The sequence below is a fragment of the Micropterus dolomieu genome, linkage group LG07 (genome assembly GCF_021292245.1).
Source record: "Micropterus dolomieu isolate WLL.071019.BEF.003 ecotype Adirondacks linkage group LG07, ASM2129224v1, whole genome shotgun sequence".
NCBI lineage: Eukaryota > Metazoa > Chordata > Actinopteri > Centrarchiformes > Centrarchidae > Micropterus > Micropterus dolomieu.
In genome coordinates this window covers 13068041-13085948 of record NC_060156.1, presented here as the reverse complement: position 1 = coordinate 13085948, position 17908 = coordinate 13068041, and the positions used below count along the sequence as shown (strand labels likewise).

Below are 17908 nucleotides of genomic sequence, written 5' to 3'. Positions count from 1 at the left end.
ACACACACACACACGCACACACACACACACAGATTGATGGATGGTGTCTGTAGCATGGCTCCAGTGTTGTGATATCAGCTTAGTCAGTGTTCGTCGGGATATGGGGCTCCTGTCAGGTAGCCGTTGGTCCCGTGATTTTTGTTGGTCCCATTGGTGGTGGCGCTGTTGTGGTGCTTCTGATTGGGTGGGGGGCTGTCATCCTCATCAGAGCTGGACTCAATGTCGCTGCGGTCGTCTTTAGACACCTGCAGAAATAAGAGGGATGGTTGCGTCATTATCTGTGGCGACCATGCATGGCGGTGCTACAAATGGGTGTCAGAGTGGCATAACGGAGTTGTTCTGCCAATCAGTATCAGGCAACAAGCTGTAAAAGCCATAAAATATATTTGCTCGAGATATGGAGACCTCTGAACATTTTGTTTGCAGCTAATTCTTTTCATCATTGATTAATCTTGTGACCCTTTTTTCAAATCGATTGCTTGTCAGTCCAAAACTTAGATATTCAATATACAATGATATAAAACAGAGAACAGGAGCCAGTGAATGTTTGGCATTTTTGACTGATTTGTTTGCATTTTGACTTTTGACTAATCAATTACAGAAAGTTGGTAATACATTTTTGGACGATCAACTAATCTATTTATTAGCACTAGACATTGTATAATTTAAAATGCCATGTGTCCATTTATCTAATATAACAAGAGAGTATTCAGGATTTACAAATAACATTGGCAAAATAATTACAGGAGTACGAATAAAAAGCAGCAACAAACAGTGAGAATGTGACAATAAATAGCACTAAGAGTCACCAGCCATGCTAGTGGCACTGTGAGGCTGTAATTAGGCACAGCTGAAAATGGGAACATACGCACAATGACGATGTTAACGTGCTTAGCAGGTCTAATGTTTACCATGTTCACCATTTTAGCATGTTAGCGTGTTAACATTTGCTAATGACTGTTACACACAAAATACGGCTAAGGATGATTTGAATGGCATTAGTTTTGCAGGTTATTTGGTTATAAACTAAAGTGTTAGTTATCACACAGTTATTATGATTCATCCTGACGGGGGCATAGGTTAGGGTTGATTGACAATCAGGAACATGATGAATGCAACAGATTACATGGATGCTTTGAAGCTACTTACATGTAACGGATTCCATTTTCCCACCTTGACGGTTGCAGGTTAGCATGGAAGAATAAAAAGGGAAAGTCAAAATGGCCTTTGAAAACACCACACAGTATTTTTATACACTAACAGCAAAACACCCTATTATGCAAGAACAGGTATAAATGGAAGGTATATGTATGGAGAGCAAGTCGAAAGAGGGTCTGAGTGTAGTGACTCACCTTTCCTTTGGAGATGGCTCGGCATGCTGTCTTCACTATGAGGTAGGACCAGAAGGAGTGAAGAAGCTGCAGCAGGACCAGAAGCAGGTTGAAGACCCACCAAGACGGGTAGGGCCCTACAATCTCCCAACTCTCGAACAAGGTGGTATTTAAAATCCTTCCATAGAGACAGAGGGAGAGTGAGATAATTAACTTGACATGTTTTATTAGAAAAGCACAGGGATTAAAAGGACTTTCTCTTAGTGGGGAAATTGTATATCCTGAGGAGCAGGTAGAAATAGCCAAAATAGCCAAAGCCAGTGACAAGAAAAGAGGACACCTTGTGCCAGATGTACAGAACTCTGTGTAGATTCACAACTTAAACTGTCTGTTTGCACAAAGACAGAAATATGCACATGCATTCTTTTCATCAAATTTAAAAAGCATTGTATAAGCCTGATTCTGTTTTCTAAATCTCAATCCCTGTGGAACTGGATTCACATGCACAAGTCTAATTTCCACTCCCAGTTTGTTATAAATGGATGTAGAAAGTCCCTTAAACAGCAGTTCGCATATCGATATTTGTGCTTGTTTTGTGTGCGTACGTATCATTTATGTACGTGATGTGTTTGTAGCACAAAAAGATGTGTGTCTGTGAAATAGCATTTTGTTTATAGTGCAATAAACATAAAAGTCTACAATTAAAATTGCAAATGGAGAAGAAAAAGCAGTGTATCTAGCTTCACATGACATGCAATAAAAATTTTTAAGGATGTTAAATTTATCCCAGAGCCAATTCTTGCAAATGGCGGTCTGTGAATCATCCTCAGGATAGTGAAGCCATGGCAACAGCTTTACAGTAATGACAACTTTACTACTGGTGTGGTGGGGGCTGACTAAAATCTAGAATAGGATCATCATATTACAGCGTAGAAACAAAGACAGAGAACTGTGGGTATAGGGAAAAAAGAAAGACAGACAACTGAAGCTGCCTGACTCAGAACCTAATCACGTCTCTCTTCGTTTCACTGAAAGGTGTGATAACACTGCTGCTGATAACTGCAAGATAACTGCTGCACTTTCAAGGACTAAAACCGGTTTGTGGTAACTCTGATTCACCATCTAATGTAATTAGATTTTTAATGTCTGGGTAAAACAATCCTGCAAGAAATTCATTTAAACCTGCCTGTATTCTCTGGTGCAGAAATTTGGATGGATTGGCTACAACTTGAAATGCTTAATAAATGCAACAAATATCTAAAACCAAAAAAGCAACACCACACAATGATAAAAGATTCTCATGTGTAGAATACCTTTTGATGTTTTAACAATCAGGTGGAACTCTGACACTGTTTTCAATAATAAAGCAATAACCGTAACGATCTGCTTTTCATTAGTTGATTTGTTTGGCTTTCTTTGAGGGGTTAACGCTGCTGTATCCATAGTAACTATTACTTAGCAACAAAATTCACAGAGATGTGTCTGAACTGCAAACTGTAGTAAAAAAAGCACTGAAGTCTCCATGGCACTGACATGCATTTTCAGGGACGGCCTGGCAAAATGTGCAGAGCAACTCTGCTGCACGGGTCTCTGACTGCCTGTATAGACTGTACTATATGTAAATGACACGCTCACACTACCTCAGCCATTAGAAGGGTGCTAACTGTGGTACACAGGAAAGAGAATAACACTTACCAGACAGGGTAAACTCCCAGCCTGGAACTTATGAAGAGAATTGCAAACATTGCAAACAGTAGGTTGCACAGTATCTGACATTTGGCATAGTTGGCCATCTTGGCAGCCTTGATAGAACATGAAAGAAATCAATCATTAATCAGACCATGTAAACAACTTGAAATATCTCTGACAATATATGAATTAAAAAGCTCTAGTTTCCACCATTGTTGAGGGTATAACTAAACTATCAAAATCAAAAAAAGCGTCTGTTCAACATTCACTGTACCTGTATTATACAGTCTGACACAATGTTTATAATACAAAGAGTGCAGTTAAATTTAGCTATAGATGGCTGATAGTTGACCATGTAAACTCCCAACACTCCTCCCACACACCCAATCATCTTTGCCTGTGTTTGCCCGGCCGACAGCATTTAATTCTCTCACCCATCCTCACCTCTATTAGCACATCGGCTGCATCGTGGAGACACATGACCAGGGTTCCCACTCGTGCCATGTTGTTCACATAGGAAAACGTGATGAGGGAGATTGTTGCCACATGGTGCAGGAACATGATCAGGAAATCCTGGGGACATAGTTGCCAAGGAAACGTCAGAAAACCAAAGAAAGTATTCTCAAAACTGCCTCGATGCTGTTCGAGTCACTGCATGCAGCACTTAACCAGAGCGTAAAAACAGGATAAAGTAAAAGGGGACATACACATACTGTATTGTGGAGATACAAGCTTTGTGTGGTTGTAGTAATGCATGACAATTTGTAATTTGTAAATGACAAAGCCCCTACTGCCGAGTAATATAAACTGAATAAGAGGAATTATTGTGCAACACAGTGGTGCCTATTTTCAAAACTGACTCAAGAAGCACTTCATGTTTGTGTTTACATGACCTTGAAGTGTGCTTTGCCCAAGTTAGTCGCTGCGCGAGTGTGAGTATGTGTGTGTGGATCAACATCTTCCAAAATAAAACCTCTATTTTGGTTAGCCGTGTTCCTCATATGCCACTGTGATTGGCACAGCTATTGAAAAGATATAAAAAGTTATGACAGGACAATGATTATGATTAATCACCACTTACACAAACAAAGATAGCAAGTATACCCTCGGTGTCCAAGCATTCATGAACACTCAATTGCAGTTGTGCTGTGGAATGTGGATATATATGTGTGTGTGTGTGTGTGTGACAGTATATATAATATATATAACATAGATAATATAATCTACCGAATGTGTTGCTTATAGTAATCCTCATCTGATGCTGCCATAGTGTCAAACTGCAATTTAGCCATTTCAAAATATGTTGAAAAGCAGTGGTGGGAGAAGAGTTCAAATCCTTTACTTAAGTAAAAGTAACACCACAATGCAAAAATACTCCATTACAAGTAAAAGTCCTGCATTTAAAATGTAATTTAAAGTACATTTGTGTCAAATAAATGTAGTAGAGTTAAAAGTACAATATTTCCCTCTGAACCCCAGTGCAATAGAAGTATAAAGTGGCATTAAATGTGTACTCAAGTACAGTACTTGAGTAAATGTTCTCTGTTACATTCCACCACTGTTTGTAAGTAAGCAAACATCTCTGTTTCTCTACTGGAAATCAAAATCAAGCAGAACGAAAAATCACTTAAGCTGAACATGATCTAAAACAATTGTTACTGTAGGTAAAATTCAGGTGAAAATATATGACTTTAGGCTGTAGGATATGATTTAGCTTTGATCTCGTCTGAGTATGAGCCATTTGGTTTGGAACAGCCCTGAGTGGAGCTCCGGGTGACTCAGGATGCAGACAGGTGGCATGGGGAAGCATTCCTCTAGCAAATCTTAATAAGCTACAGAAACGTGTCAGCTCAAAGCAACGAGAACTAGTCCAAAATGGCGACAGAATGGAGGAGGAGGATGAGAAGGAAGAGTAATGATGCAAGATACAGAATGAAAGCAAGGTAAAAGAGTGTGCAGGGAGAACATACTGGAATTGGCAGGGGATGCAGAGGACCTCCTCAGTGTAGTACTGTGCATGAAAAAACTGAAAGGAGAAACAAAAACAGACAACATGCCAACAGTCAACAAAGAGATGACAGAGTGAAGGCATACACAGCACGGCATCGAGGGGGCTGCTGTGAGTGCGGTGAGTGAGGTGTGTTCTGGAGAGGGCAGAGCTGAGGATGGACTGGAGACAGGAGTAAGATCATGGCTGGAAGGCATGCAAATTGATACTTAATGAACCCAAAGTATAGCCATTTTTTTTAACAAACAAGAAAAGAAGATGAAAGTGAGTGGAAGTGGGCCATTGCTCATTAAGTTTTAAGTTGTGTTGTGTTTGTACAAACTGACACTGAATCTCAGCTCTTACAAACAGTGACCACCTTTTAAATCATATTCATGGTACAATGTGCTAAGCGATATTCTGGTTCCTAATTATACATGTAAAGTTAAAGAAACCTGCAGCTTGGTGGAAGTAGATGTTACATTTATCTGGTTAATTCATCAAAGAAGACATAACAGTGACATGTTAATACTTGGGATATGTTATGAGGGTTTATTGTGTATTATTTTTAAGGATTAAGAATGAATAACATAACACTAGGTATTTTACCTGTTGCTATACCCTACCAGGACAATTTTTTGTCTGATGTAATTATTTATATAAATAACTGACTAAACATACATGAAGTTTTAAACTTCTTTATGTTTATGTGAGTACTGTATGACACCATCATGTAACAGATTAAAGATTATTTTACACAATGACAAAAACAAAGTAATTGCTGCTTGAGAATTGCTTTTGTGAAGTTTGACAGAGAATCCAATTTCTGAATGTTTCGAAAAAATCTGTTAATCCTTCTTACCCTCGTAATTTTGTGTTATTTCACACACCAGTGAGAATACACCGAGGCGGAAAGCAAATGTTCACAAGCCAGTAGACTAAACATTACAGACATGATGGACAGTCAAGCAAAGATAATGTCCTTTTTCTGTGACAGCACTGCACAACGGCATAAACAGAACATAATTTTCTGGCTTCAACCCAAAAAAGTGATTAATAGAGTCACTTTTGCATTAAAGTAGCTCTTTTAACAGACATTCAATGATACACGTTATTGGAGATGCATGATGTATGTTTTGGTGTGACTTGCAATTATTCATACCTTCCTCCTGATGTCTGTGAATTGGGAAAAGAGTAAAGACAGGTAGAAAGACAGCTCCAGTATATAGTAATAATGGATGTCCACAGTCAGTGGCTGCATAAACACAAAAAAAAAACAATGTTAAAATAAATATCTGAGAGGTAAGAGTCTTGGTCATACAAGTCATCTTGCTGTATCATGATTACTAAGGATGGGTAAACATGCTGTATAAAAAGGCTTTTACCTGGTAAGGGTAGTTGTACCAGCACTCTTTAGTGTTCCAAAGCCATGGACTCTGCAGAAAATGAAAAACAAAACATAAAATTAATACTTTTTAACATTTATGAAACAAATACAGATGATATTTGAAATGTAAAATATAATAAAATTGTCACTGAGTGACTGTGGTTAGGACTATACTATAATAAAATTTACTGTGGAACTTTGTCATTATATCTCTGACAATTTTATAAATATAATATAATTCTGTCAAGGAATCCAAATATATATATATTCTCCACTACTACTACTACTACTACTATTTTACTTCTAATCTTTTTATAAAACCTAGAAAGAGCAGGGTGCATTAAAGACAATATCAATCCAGTGTTATCCTGCTCCTACACAAACAGTTGGAGTTCAATACAGTATTTTCTTGTCGTTTAATACATGAATATCAATGTGACAACTGAAAAATGAATAATTCCCTTGATGGATTCTGAATAAAATCAAAGTGGTTTATAATATACTAAATGAATGCTATACAAGATTTTATTGCTTGTAGCAGGACTAACAAGGAACCAAGGCAGTTTTTCCTCATCTAAAGTTTGTGTAATGATATGATGACATCAGGATGACAAGAGAAATGGTTACTGTGATGCATACAAATGTGTTACAAGGAAACAGTGACCCATCTCCTGCACTCCTGCTCCAGACCTGCTCTATTAATAAATCCAACAGAGAGAGTGGAGCCTGTGGCGGGGATTACCAGGGAATTAACTATTTTCACAAAGTGCTTCGTCATGCAACTTGTGTCTTTAAGAGATGTTTCCTACTCTGCTATATAAACTATTGCTCTGTTGATTATGTTTGAATTGATTATGAAATTATTAGTCTATCTCAGCCACATATTTCAGTAATATTTAACTGGGTCATCATTTCTATACTCTCACAAATGTGGCTCTTCGATGCCAGTCACTCCTCAGTAACCTCAACAGCTGGTGGGATTTCAAACCTTCTACATAGGGAGAGCTGTTTCTACTGAGATTCCTGGAGAGCTCTGATCTCCTACATCCCCTGAACCATGCACGGTAACCTTACTCCGACTAAGCTAACTATCAATTTTCACAAACCATGAAAACCGAGTGCACATTGTCGCAGCATTTGAAAGGTAAAACGTGCTTTAAAAAAAAACATTAAATACGAAACAAGCTGTGTTGACATTATGGTTTTATATCAGACAGGTTAGCATGATGTAGCCCACACACAGTGCTTAACTAACGTTAATGTTAGTCCCAAGAAGAAGTAACGTTTACAACTAACTTTAAACACAAGAATTACAGATGTTTTAGAAACAAAAATTACATAACCATGTCACAAATGTACAGTAACTGCTCCACAGTCTTGTTAGTTTATTTATAATGTTACAGAAATGAAATGCATAGCTAAAATGTCAAATGCTAACTCAAGCAGCTTGCAGGATTACCAGATTTCACTGGCAGCAATAGCCCAATCAGAACCAGCCCAACTGTAATATTATTAAAGATATATGTAGTTTAAAAATCCATATTTTACTCCTTATATAAACATATAACAATAGCCACTTCAACCACAGAACATTAACTGTAATTTTAATTTATGTAAAATTGACAACATTTGTTTGTAACGTTAGCTACCAACAGGTAACTATAGCTGTCTCAGTTGTCAACATTTTGTGCCATTGAAATGACACTCTGAAACATCACATATGAACACTAACTTCCAACAGTTGATGTTTATGATCAAAAGGAAGACAAATCATCCCCGAGTACATACCACATAGCCTATATTCAATGGATGGCATTATTTAGCAATGGGAGTGTTTTTATTTGTCAGCTGCTCTCCCTTTGCTTGACAGATCCTTGTAAGATTCATAATTAATGAACACTTTTTGTACTAGCCGTTATTGCAAATTGCCTTTAGAAAAGTAGTCCCCTTAAACCGGAACATCCATTTTACTTGCCAGTCTCATCACTAGGCACCAACCTATTCAGACAGATTTTCATGCTAGTCACGGACCTCCAGATAAGCTGTAGAGAATGGTGTCATAACAAGAGGTTGAACCAAACTTACCTTTTTAAGGAAACGCACTCCATAGGTAAATATGTATAGATAGAATGTAAATCTCCACCTGAAATAAAGAAAAAAAGAAAAAGAAAATTAATATAAAGCCCAAATTTAAACAATTAATCTTCAACATTTGTTTACATTTGTTTAGGCAACAAACCTTTATAACTTTTTTTGTTTTGGGGCATAACCTTGAAAATGGCTAAGTAGTGGTTTTCAGTAGGCAGTGAACCAAGTGTGGAGGACCTCTACCTTGAAATTGTATGCGTGAAAGACAGTAGCCCTTAGCTATGCAGTGTGTTTGCAATTCTTTCTGTTTTGCCCTTTTTCTGTCTCTTTTCCACTTTGGGTTCTCAAGTCAATGCTATAAATTTGGGTTAAAGATTAGTAAATTACAGAGAGAAGTAAAGTGTTTTAATCTGCTAAAAAACAGCTTGTAGAGAATAATGCAGCTGCATACAATTTATATTCATCCCAAAATATAAACATAAACTTGTGCTGTGTCCCACTTACGTAGTTTTGTACCTAGGAGTAGCACACTGTGTCTATCAAGCCTGTAATAATTTGAAGTTTTGAGGTCCTCTTACATCCCCAAATCTGCAGTGTAGGGTGAGCCACAGAAAAATGGGACATCACTGACTTCACATTGGTGAAGTCCAGGGGGAAAGACAAGCCACTCGCACTGTCCAGTCCCAACGCATCTTGCTCTGTGCTTTATATAACCCTGCACATCATTTACAGTAAGTACAACGACACAATGGTAGGGAAAGTGATCAAGAGGTCTGAGCTTACAGGCAGAGAAGAAACTGCTTCAACAGACACTTAAGTGATCAACACCCTGCTGAGCTGGAAGATGTATAGTATACCCAGCTCATAACAGTCAGCAACTGGGAGGAAGCATTTAAGACTCTGGAAGTTGCACCAGATCAGAAATCATGTGTTTCTGCAGGGCTTGAATGACAGACCCCCTCTTGTGCCTTATTGAGTTGTAACAGCATTTCACAAATGTGTAACCAATTAGATTAAATGGTTCTAAGATATGTAATACACTTCTGAATACAGCATGAAGTAAAACATACAGAAAAGGAACAAAGCTTGATTTCTGTGACATAGAAGCAAACATCCACTGATCCCGTGGCTCTGACAGAGGCTGTGGTGTGAGTCCAGGTTTGCATACTTTTAAGTTTGTGCCGACTCGAGTGCTGTTGTTCCAGCTCATTTCAAATAAAACACATTTTGACAGCCACAGCCCTGAAACACAACATGTCATCAAGTCTCGAAAAGAGAACAGGGATAATCCATATCACCTTCTCATTGCACATCCAACAGAGCTAGTCCTTTTTCTTTGGATGTTTGTTCAAGATATTCAGTTCTAACTCTTTAATGAATACTAGAGGAATGATTTGCATGGTAACACACGGCCTGTGGAAGCCGTCATGAACGGCTCTTTGTGCTTGATCAATAGTATTGTAAAACCAAATTAACTGGACGTCTACCTGGCGCACAGTAAAGACTGTTGCGTGGCAACTGGTTCATTAAACCCACAATAGTCTTTTACAAGTGCTGTTGAATCTTCGCTATATATGTACAACAGCCCTATTTAAGTGGAGGCCCGCATCCGGCCCCGAAGCAACCTCCATGTGGCCCAACACATAATCTAATATATATGACAACAAAAGTAAAATACATAGGCTATAGTGAATGGTAGTAGCTAAAGAATGAGCAATATCGTTCCCTTCTCATCTTTACTGAGTTTCACATGCGTTGTACCGATCACCGCCAATCAAGGCTCAACTGTCCGACCTCCAGCCTCTCCCCTCCTCTTTGTCTCTGCAGAGCGCCTCCACTCCACATACACACAAGCGCACACGGAGCGAAGTCAGCCAGTGGACGTTGACAACAACTACGCTCGTCAAGTAGGCTACGTGGTGCAATAAAAACTTTGCGAGTAAAAAGCCACTACTTTACCAACACACCTGTTTAATAAGCATAAACACGCAAAACGCAATATTTTAATCTGCTCTGTCTCTCACCCACCGTATCTGCGTTTTGGTTTTACACGGGCGCAGCGCTAGCTCGGCTAATAGTTTTTTGTTAAAAACAAGCTAAAGTGAAAGCTGTCTGTCTTAAGTAACGTTAACTATTAAATTTAGTTTGCCAGTACATTAAAATATGGCACATTATAAACTCAGCTGGTGGCTGAGACAGACCAGCCCTCTTCTCTACCAGTAGCAGCAAAGTGAAGAGGAGGACAGTAGGAACTGCTAAGGACTGAGTCAGGGCCTGCCGTCGCAATGTTTGCGCCCTAGGCGAGATTTTCAAAGCGCCTCCCCCCCCAACAACCCTAAAAAGTCCACCTAATGGGTTGGGGCCATTGCTCCCCTATCGTCAATAATGCTTTAAACGTTCAGCAGCCAAACTCACAATTTTACCATGTATAGATGAAAAGCCAAGTCAGTAATCATGGTCAATAATGAATAAGTTTGACTTGTCAATCTCAACATCATAGCCTAAATTTGGAGACCAAACCTATTCCCCTCCAGAAACTGTGTGTCAACCCAGAGACTATTTTCTTGCAGTATGTGGTAGATTTCTTGAAATGCAAGATCATTGGTTTAGTTTCAATAGTGGAGAGGACTCAAATGAAGAGGAGGGTCTGGGGGTCCTCCCCCCAGAAAAAATTAAGCATTGGGGACTTCATTTCCTGCATTCTGGTGACATTTCTGCCTTTTCTGCCTCAATTTATGGTGAAAAAGTCTTCATTTATGTAAAGGGGAACACAAAATTCAGGCAGCAAGTGACAATACAAAATATAAAAAATGTATAGAATATAATGCAGCAAACTGTGATTTTATATGAAACAATTAGGGCATATGTAATGTGTTATGGTACATAGAGGACCACCATACTTTTGTAATAGCTTGATTATACACAATCATCCATAAGACTGGAGGGTTTAAACTGGGACAGATCCACTGATCACTATTCCCCTACAACAAATGTACCTCATTGGACAAAGCACCGCTTGAGGGAGCAAAAACTGCAGGAGGGCAACTTTGATTTGATCCTCTGTTATGAGGCTAGCTTTATTGTAGCAGATAGCTTTGGGATAAAATAAATGCTGGCTCATTTAATTCCACTTTGTAACTTCTCCAGGTGGTTTGTCTGAGCACCAGCTGGCTACAACTGTTTCATTTGGATGGTTCAACATAACAATTAGTCATGAAGCTCTGGCTTTGATCAAAATTCAGTTGTGCGAACGCCTTAACATATCCCCTCTTTGCTGTTAAATGAGGAGTAACACCTCTGTTACTCTTCAGGCTGTAATAGCTGCCCCTTCCACCTTTGTGTATTTGTCTAATTTGGTTTGATTACTAGGCATGATTTCAATTTGCCCGAATGAAAAGGCTTGTTAATAGCCACTTATTTTAATGTGGTGCTAGGATATTGCAACTAAATTGAAGAAAAACATGGGTGTGGTCATCCTCTCTCAAGAACACATGTAAACAGATCATCTCACAGCTGTGCTATAAGCATCTGCTGAGCACAAACATGCTTATTACTGTAGTTGCCGGCTTGGCATCTGCTGAGCTGCTTCTGGGGAGGTATGCTGCTTGAAAGGTATGAAAATCATACACCTACGTATCAGTTACAGGAAGAGCAGTAATGAGGAAATTGGTAATCTCAGCTGCTATTAATGGTATATTTCTGTAGAGGTAAAATGCCTAAATTAATTTCTGAATCTACTACAGGCTTTGATTTTGTATCTGATGAAAAGGAATAACAAATTAAGAGATAATTAAGTAATAAATACGTCAAGAAACTGCAGGTGTTCATTTCTAGATATAAATTTGACAAAACTATGAGATGAGGCATAATTACAATAACTACCCATCTCAAAAACAGCTTAAAAACTTAAAGAAATTGTTTAGAATTTTCGAAAATATGCTTAATTGAAATGAGAAGATCAATCAATCTTGCGTCTGTACGGTAAATATGAAGCTACTGCTGGCAGCTGGTTAGCTTAACTTTGTACAAAGACTGGATATGAAGAAAACAGCTTGCCTAGCTCTGCCCAAAGGTAAAAAAAAATGCATCCAACAGTTCATCTAAAGCTCAGTAAAATGTTGTGTCTTTTTTTTGTTTAAACCGTACTAAAAATGAAGTATAAAAACATTAAGTTGTGGTTGTGAGGGCTTGTGTGCTGGAATATTTCTTGGCCTGGTGCAGTGACTTCCTTGATTGAGGTGATGGTTGGTGGATTTTGTTGCCTTTACTGGCGGCCAGGCTAGCTGTTTCCAGTCTTTGTGCTAAGCTACGCTAACAGGCTAATAGTTGATATTTAGCTTACAGATATGAAGGTTGTTTTCCAAGGTCGACGGTACATGATAATATACAGTATATATTGAAAAAGGAAGTGAGATCTTTAACTTATTAAAAACATTAGTCAAAACCCATCAAATATTAACTGAAGCCTAAAATAGCTATATATATTATATATAAGATACAAATAGTATATTTACTAATATTGCCTCTTGTGATAGAAATGCCCTGTCTCTTATCTTAAAATTGTGAATTGCATTATTTTGCCTATAATAATTTCTTTGTTCTTACTGAAAGTAGAGAAGAGAAAGGATGAGGGAAGATCAGATAACAAACACTATTGAGGACATCAAAGCACGCCCCTTCCTTAGCCTGGCCTAAGCAAGGAGAACTGATGAGAGGAGGGGCTCTCTGGTGAAAAAGAATACACTGAAAAAAAAAGCTGATCCTAATATTTAGGCTTTAAATTCAATGACACATATTACTTCTGCCACTGTGGTGAAATGATACTACTTGTGTCCAGTGATTTGTTTACAATTGTTTCTACAGGTTGTCTTGCTACAATTGCAAAACACCTATTTTAAGAAAATGTTGTTTCTGTTGTAAAAAAACAGAGGTTACTGTAGGTTTCCTGCTAAGAAAAATCAATACTTGAACTTGTTGGAATGGCTTTTTTTTGCTGTATATCTTGGAAAAAGGAAGGCAGTAACAATATCTGGTGAACAAACCACATGCAGTGTCTTCATTATGTCCAGACCAAATGTGTCTGCTACATACTCTCTGTTTGCATAATGAAAAGAATAGACAACAGATCTGCCATCATGACTACTGAGAGACAAAGAATGCTATCAGTCTGCAACAGCTGTGCATTAGAGCACAATCACTGCTGGAAGGACTGAAGCCGGCCTGCTTGGAGAATTGCACTGTAAGCAACTGAGACAGACTAGACAACCTGGCCAAACTATTGCAAAGCCCGAAGTCGTCTGCAGTCCATTATGCTTGTGCAGATAAAAGCTTTAGTATAGTCCTTGCTTAAACAGAATGAATTCCAGCGAAGCACGTTCAAAAAGCTCACACATATTCTAGACGAACACAAACTCAGTCTCTACTTGAATATTAGAAAGCAAGTTTGCTTTTCCAGATTCCCGTCTAGGGTAGTAGTAGCAGTCCAGTGGTCTAATCAGCCAGAAGTGTTCTCCTGAGTGAACAGCAGCCTCAGGCTTATCAGAAGATGTGAGGCTCCCTGTGTCTCAAACTGCCAGATTTGCTCTGCTGGTGTCAGACATGACTCTGCTCCGACAGCCACACTCGCTTGTTGGCCTTTAACATCACACCGCTAAGTAACTACAATCTCCCTGATGGCAAATGCTCTACTGCAGATTAGCCAATTCTCTATTACAGCCTGAGTGGGTTTGTTGGTTCGCATGGGACACATTTGACCATTATTCCAGAGCAGCACCAACATTCATGTTGCAATCTTTATAAGCCATGTTAGATACAACAGTTAACCAAAACTGTAAAGTACCATTATTATGAACAGTTAAAGGACCATACCAGCATTTCTGCTTCTGTCTGTCCATAGTGCTATAACGATTAGTAGATTAATCAGCCACTATTTTGATAACTGATGAATCGTTCCAGTCATTTTTTTAAAACCAAAAATTATTTTCTTTTATGACATTGTGAACTTAATAACTGTAGGTTTTGGACTGTTGGTCAGACAAAACAAGCAATATGAAGACGTCACTCTGGGTTCTGAGGAATTGTAAAGGGCATTTTCGTAGGCTAAATGATTAATCAATGAATCAAGACAATCATCAGCAGATTAATCCTTGAAAATAATTGTTGGTTATAACCCTAAAAATCACATTTATGTTACTGCCACCATTTACCTAATAAGTAAAACACATTGGTTTTGTGAATGTGCGCTTTTAAGCAGCCACATAGTTTCCCTTCATTTCCATTCAATATGAAAATGAACTTGCAGAAACATAAAACTGGCTCTGATAAAGTTATCAATCACAGTGAACGTCATGCATGCTTTTACTACTGTCACGGATGTGTTATTGATGAGTGGTAATGCAGTGGAGCCTATTCAAAACAGGCCTCACTTAACAACTGCATTACTAACTGGCAATAAAGTAACACATGACAACAATAAAGCAGAGTTTATTTTCACTGTGATGGATTGCATACATACTTGAGGCAGGTTGAAAGTCTGTGCAAGTTAATTTTCCCAAACTTGGATGTTATGACACGCAGAGAGAAAACGCTTGTAGCAAAAGTAGATATACTGTGGTGCTTTGCCTTACATGCTTTCACAGAATCGGGCAAGTGTGCTGGGCTTCTCCTGGTTGCGGCGTTGTCTGAACCAGCGCTGGATGGTCCGCACATCCCAGTCTAACTGCTTGGACAGGCCCTCCAACCTCTTCTCATCTGGGTGCTTGCAAGACAAGACAAACGCTCCACATGTTAAATGCTGCACAAATGTTATGAGATGAAACACATCATTAAAAAATAACGAAGAGAACACATGCACCACCTTGGTTATGGCAGTGAAAACCTTCTCCAGGATAGCATTGGGCTGTGCTTTTTGTGGCCCGTTGGCTTGGATCTTCAGGCCCATGGCACATGGTCTGGCAATAAACCTGCAATTAAAATATCATGACACCCTTCCAGATCAACACAGGCAGAATCTTTGAGGTGATTTTAAAGTGAATTGTGCTTATTCTTTTATTCTACCTGGACATGTCAATGTTTTGAATACAAATGGTCTTCCACAGGTCATCTTGAGGAAGACCACTTTTGGTTGAAAGTTTGACATTACCACATAGAATAAAAGAAAAAGTGGGAACAACACAGCACTGTAAATACATCTTTTCTGTCATTTTGACACAAGGCATTTGGCATTATAAACTCCTTTATGAATCATGTGCAGTCAGCAAATGTCTGATGACTTTTGGTAAAACACTTGAAGTTTTGGCAAGCAGTGATGGAGGGATAGGCAAATAGCGACTAAATAAACAATATGCAATGAACACATTCAAGATATATGCATAATCTATTTAACACCTACAGGTCATACATTAGGACTTTTATGGGCTCTGTTTCAGAATCACTTTATTATTTAAGATACCATATTTTCATGGATAAACAGGAGTGGGATGGTTTAGTGGGAACATTTAAGGCCTCACTCACTACTCCCTAAAGAGACTTCTGACCCACATATGCATGACAAGCATTGCTGTAACCATCATGACCCTGTGCTTTACTATATATCAGTGATTGTGCAATAAGAGTCACAAATAGGATGATGCAACATAATGCAAAAACACCCGGATTAATGAAAAGGAGCCTGTCACTTGAAAGCATGACACTTTGCTGAAATTCTGGTTTGAGCTGAGAGCAGAGTAACTGGATTTGGGCAGGTACAGCAACTTGGCTCCACTGTGACTGCACTGAGAGAGATGCATCAAAAGCAGACAGGGCATATAATGCTGCAGGCCTGCCGAAAGAAGGGTGATCAACTCCGGTGATTTGTGGGCTAACCAGATAAGATGCCATTGTTTAGGTAGCAGACTGGCAAACATGGACAGCGGAGAGTGCTGCATCATTCACCGGAACATTTCATCGACAAAACAAACCGTATCACAGCCACCTGGATTATCGCGTGCGCTTAGACCCACCTTTCGAAAACCAGCCGTATCATAAAGATGCAGAATGCTAAAGGACACGCCAGATAAAGATCCTCGGCTTGCGGGAACGTTGCCTCATCTGTGTTTTTTAAGTCAGCCCAGGTTACATTATGCGGGAGCCAGAACCTCTCGTTCCAAAACCACGCCAAGATCCCGGCCATCTCCCTGCAGCAGACACTGTGACCGGGTCGAAAGAGATATCGACGACCCGCTGTATCTCGGAGGTCTCTCACGGGCGATCTGACCGTGCAGACTCGGCTGATGATGAGATATCCGTGCGAGATCGCTGTCCGTCCTTTTCCTCTCAGCTATTCGAGTGTAGGGAAGTAGACTCAATCAGCTCCTCCGCAAGTGATTGGTGCGTTGAAATGTCATGCAATACAGTCGGTGTACGTTATGCCGGCTGTAGCACGGCGTAATCAAGGTAAACCACTGTTTGTATCGCACCTTTAGAGTAATACTCAACCTAACGGCGCAGTTAGGTTTCCTTATGAACTGGCTTTTTGTTTTTTGTTATTTCTTTTGTTTTACACTCTTGCCGTTATATTATGGTAGGAACCCCACAGTAATGTACTCACCAGGTCGTGTCACCTTTAGTGTAATATTATTGCACTCAAACTCACAATCAATTTCAGTAAAACTGAAAATTAAGTGCAATTAATACGGCAACACGTAAGCAAAGGACTTCAAGACAACACTGTGATTGGTAAACCACGCCACCTACTGACAGTTTTGATTTTGTGATCAGTAGACAAACCTGGCCTTGTATGTAACATTTGCCATGAATTAAATCTGTTCATACCATAATAATATAATGAAATGGTGATGGAATGGTGTCCAGTCATTTATATCATGTATGTTATAAGGCAAAACAATTAAACAGACAACAAAATGTGAAAGTTTAATAAAAAATATATTTAAAACAATTGAATATCCTTCATGAAGATAGTTTTTTTTTTGCATTAGTTTAAGTTCAGTGTAAACTGGCATTTCAGTTTAATCATGAACACAGAACAAAATAAGAACGATAAGATAACACAAGATTTTTTTGTTTTATATATGCAGTATTACTAATATGATACAAAAAATTATTTTAATGTTATTTAGTATTATAATAGATAAACTCCATATTTTTCTTCATGCCAGAGGTAAGGATTCTGTTGATTTTAATAGACACACCATATAATTTAGGCCTAACAAACAGGGAAGGAACTAATGATAATTGTTCATTCATCTGATTCATCTACCGATTACCCTTTCGATTAATTGATTGGTCTATAAGAAAAGAGTGAAAAGCTCCGACCGCAATGTCCTGGAGCTTAAGATGTCATCTTCAAATAACTTCTTTATCTCACACCAACAGTCCAAAACCCAAGGATATGTCACATGAAACAAAGGGAGCAGGAAATATCCACAT

At 38.8% G+C, this 17908-nt stretch overlaps 1 protein-coding gene across 2 annotated transcripts; it reads right to left on the bottom strand.

Annotated features, from left to right (window-relative positions):
- Nucleotides 1-7: 7 nt before the first annotated feature.
- cers6 (ceramide synthase 6) lies at nucleotides 8-16868 on the bottom strand. 2 transcript variants are annotated; one of them, XM_046053931.1, is made up of 11 exons: nucleotides 16483-16868; nucleotides 15339-15444; nucleotides 15109-15239; nucleotides 8480-8537; nucleotides 6393-6443; nucleotides 6170-6262; nucleotides 3465-3593; nucleotides 3027-3133; nucleotides 1353-1509; nucleotides 1150-1173; nucleotides 8-245 (listed from the first exon to the last, which is right to left on the bottom strand). In XM_046053931.1, the coding sequence occupies exons 1-11, from the start codon at nucleotides 16650-16652 to the stop codon at nucleotides 84-86; spliced, it is 1188 nt and encodes a 395-aa protein (XP_045909887.1). In that variant the 5' UTR covers nucleotides 16653-16868; the 3' UTR covers nucleotides 8-83. The 2 variants fall into 2 exon arrangements, with proteins under 2 accessions (XP_045909887.1, XP_045909888.1); XM_046053932.1 differs by lacking the exons at nucleotides 15109-15239; nucleotides 15339-15444; nucleotides 16483-16868 and adding an exon at nucleotides 9781-9904.
- Nucleotides 16869-17908: the final 1040 nt, after the last annotated feature.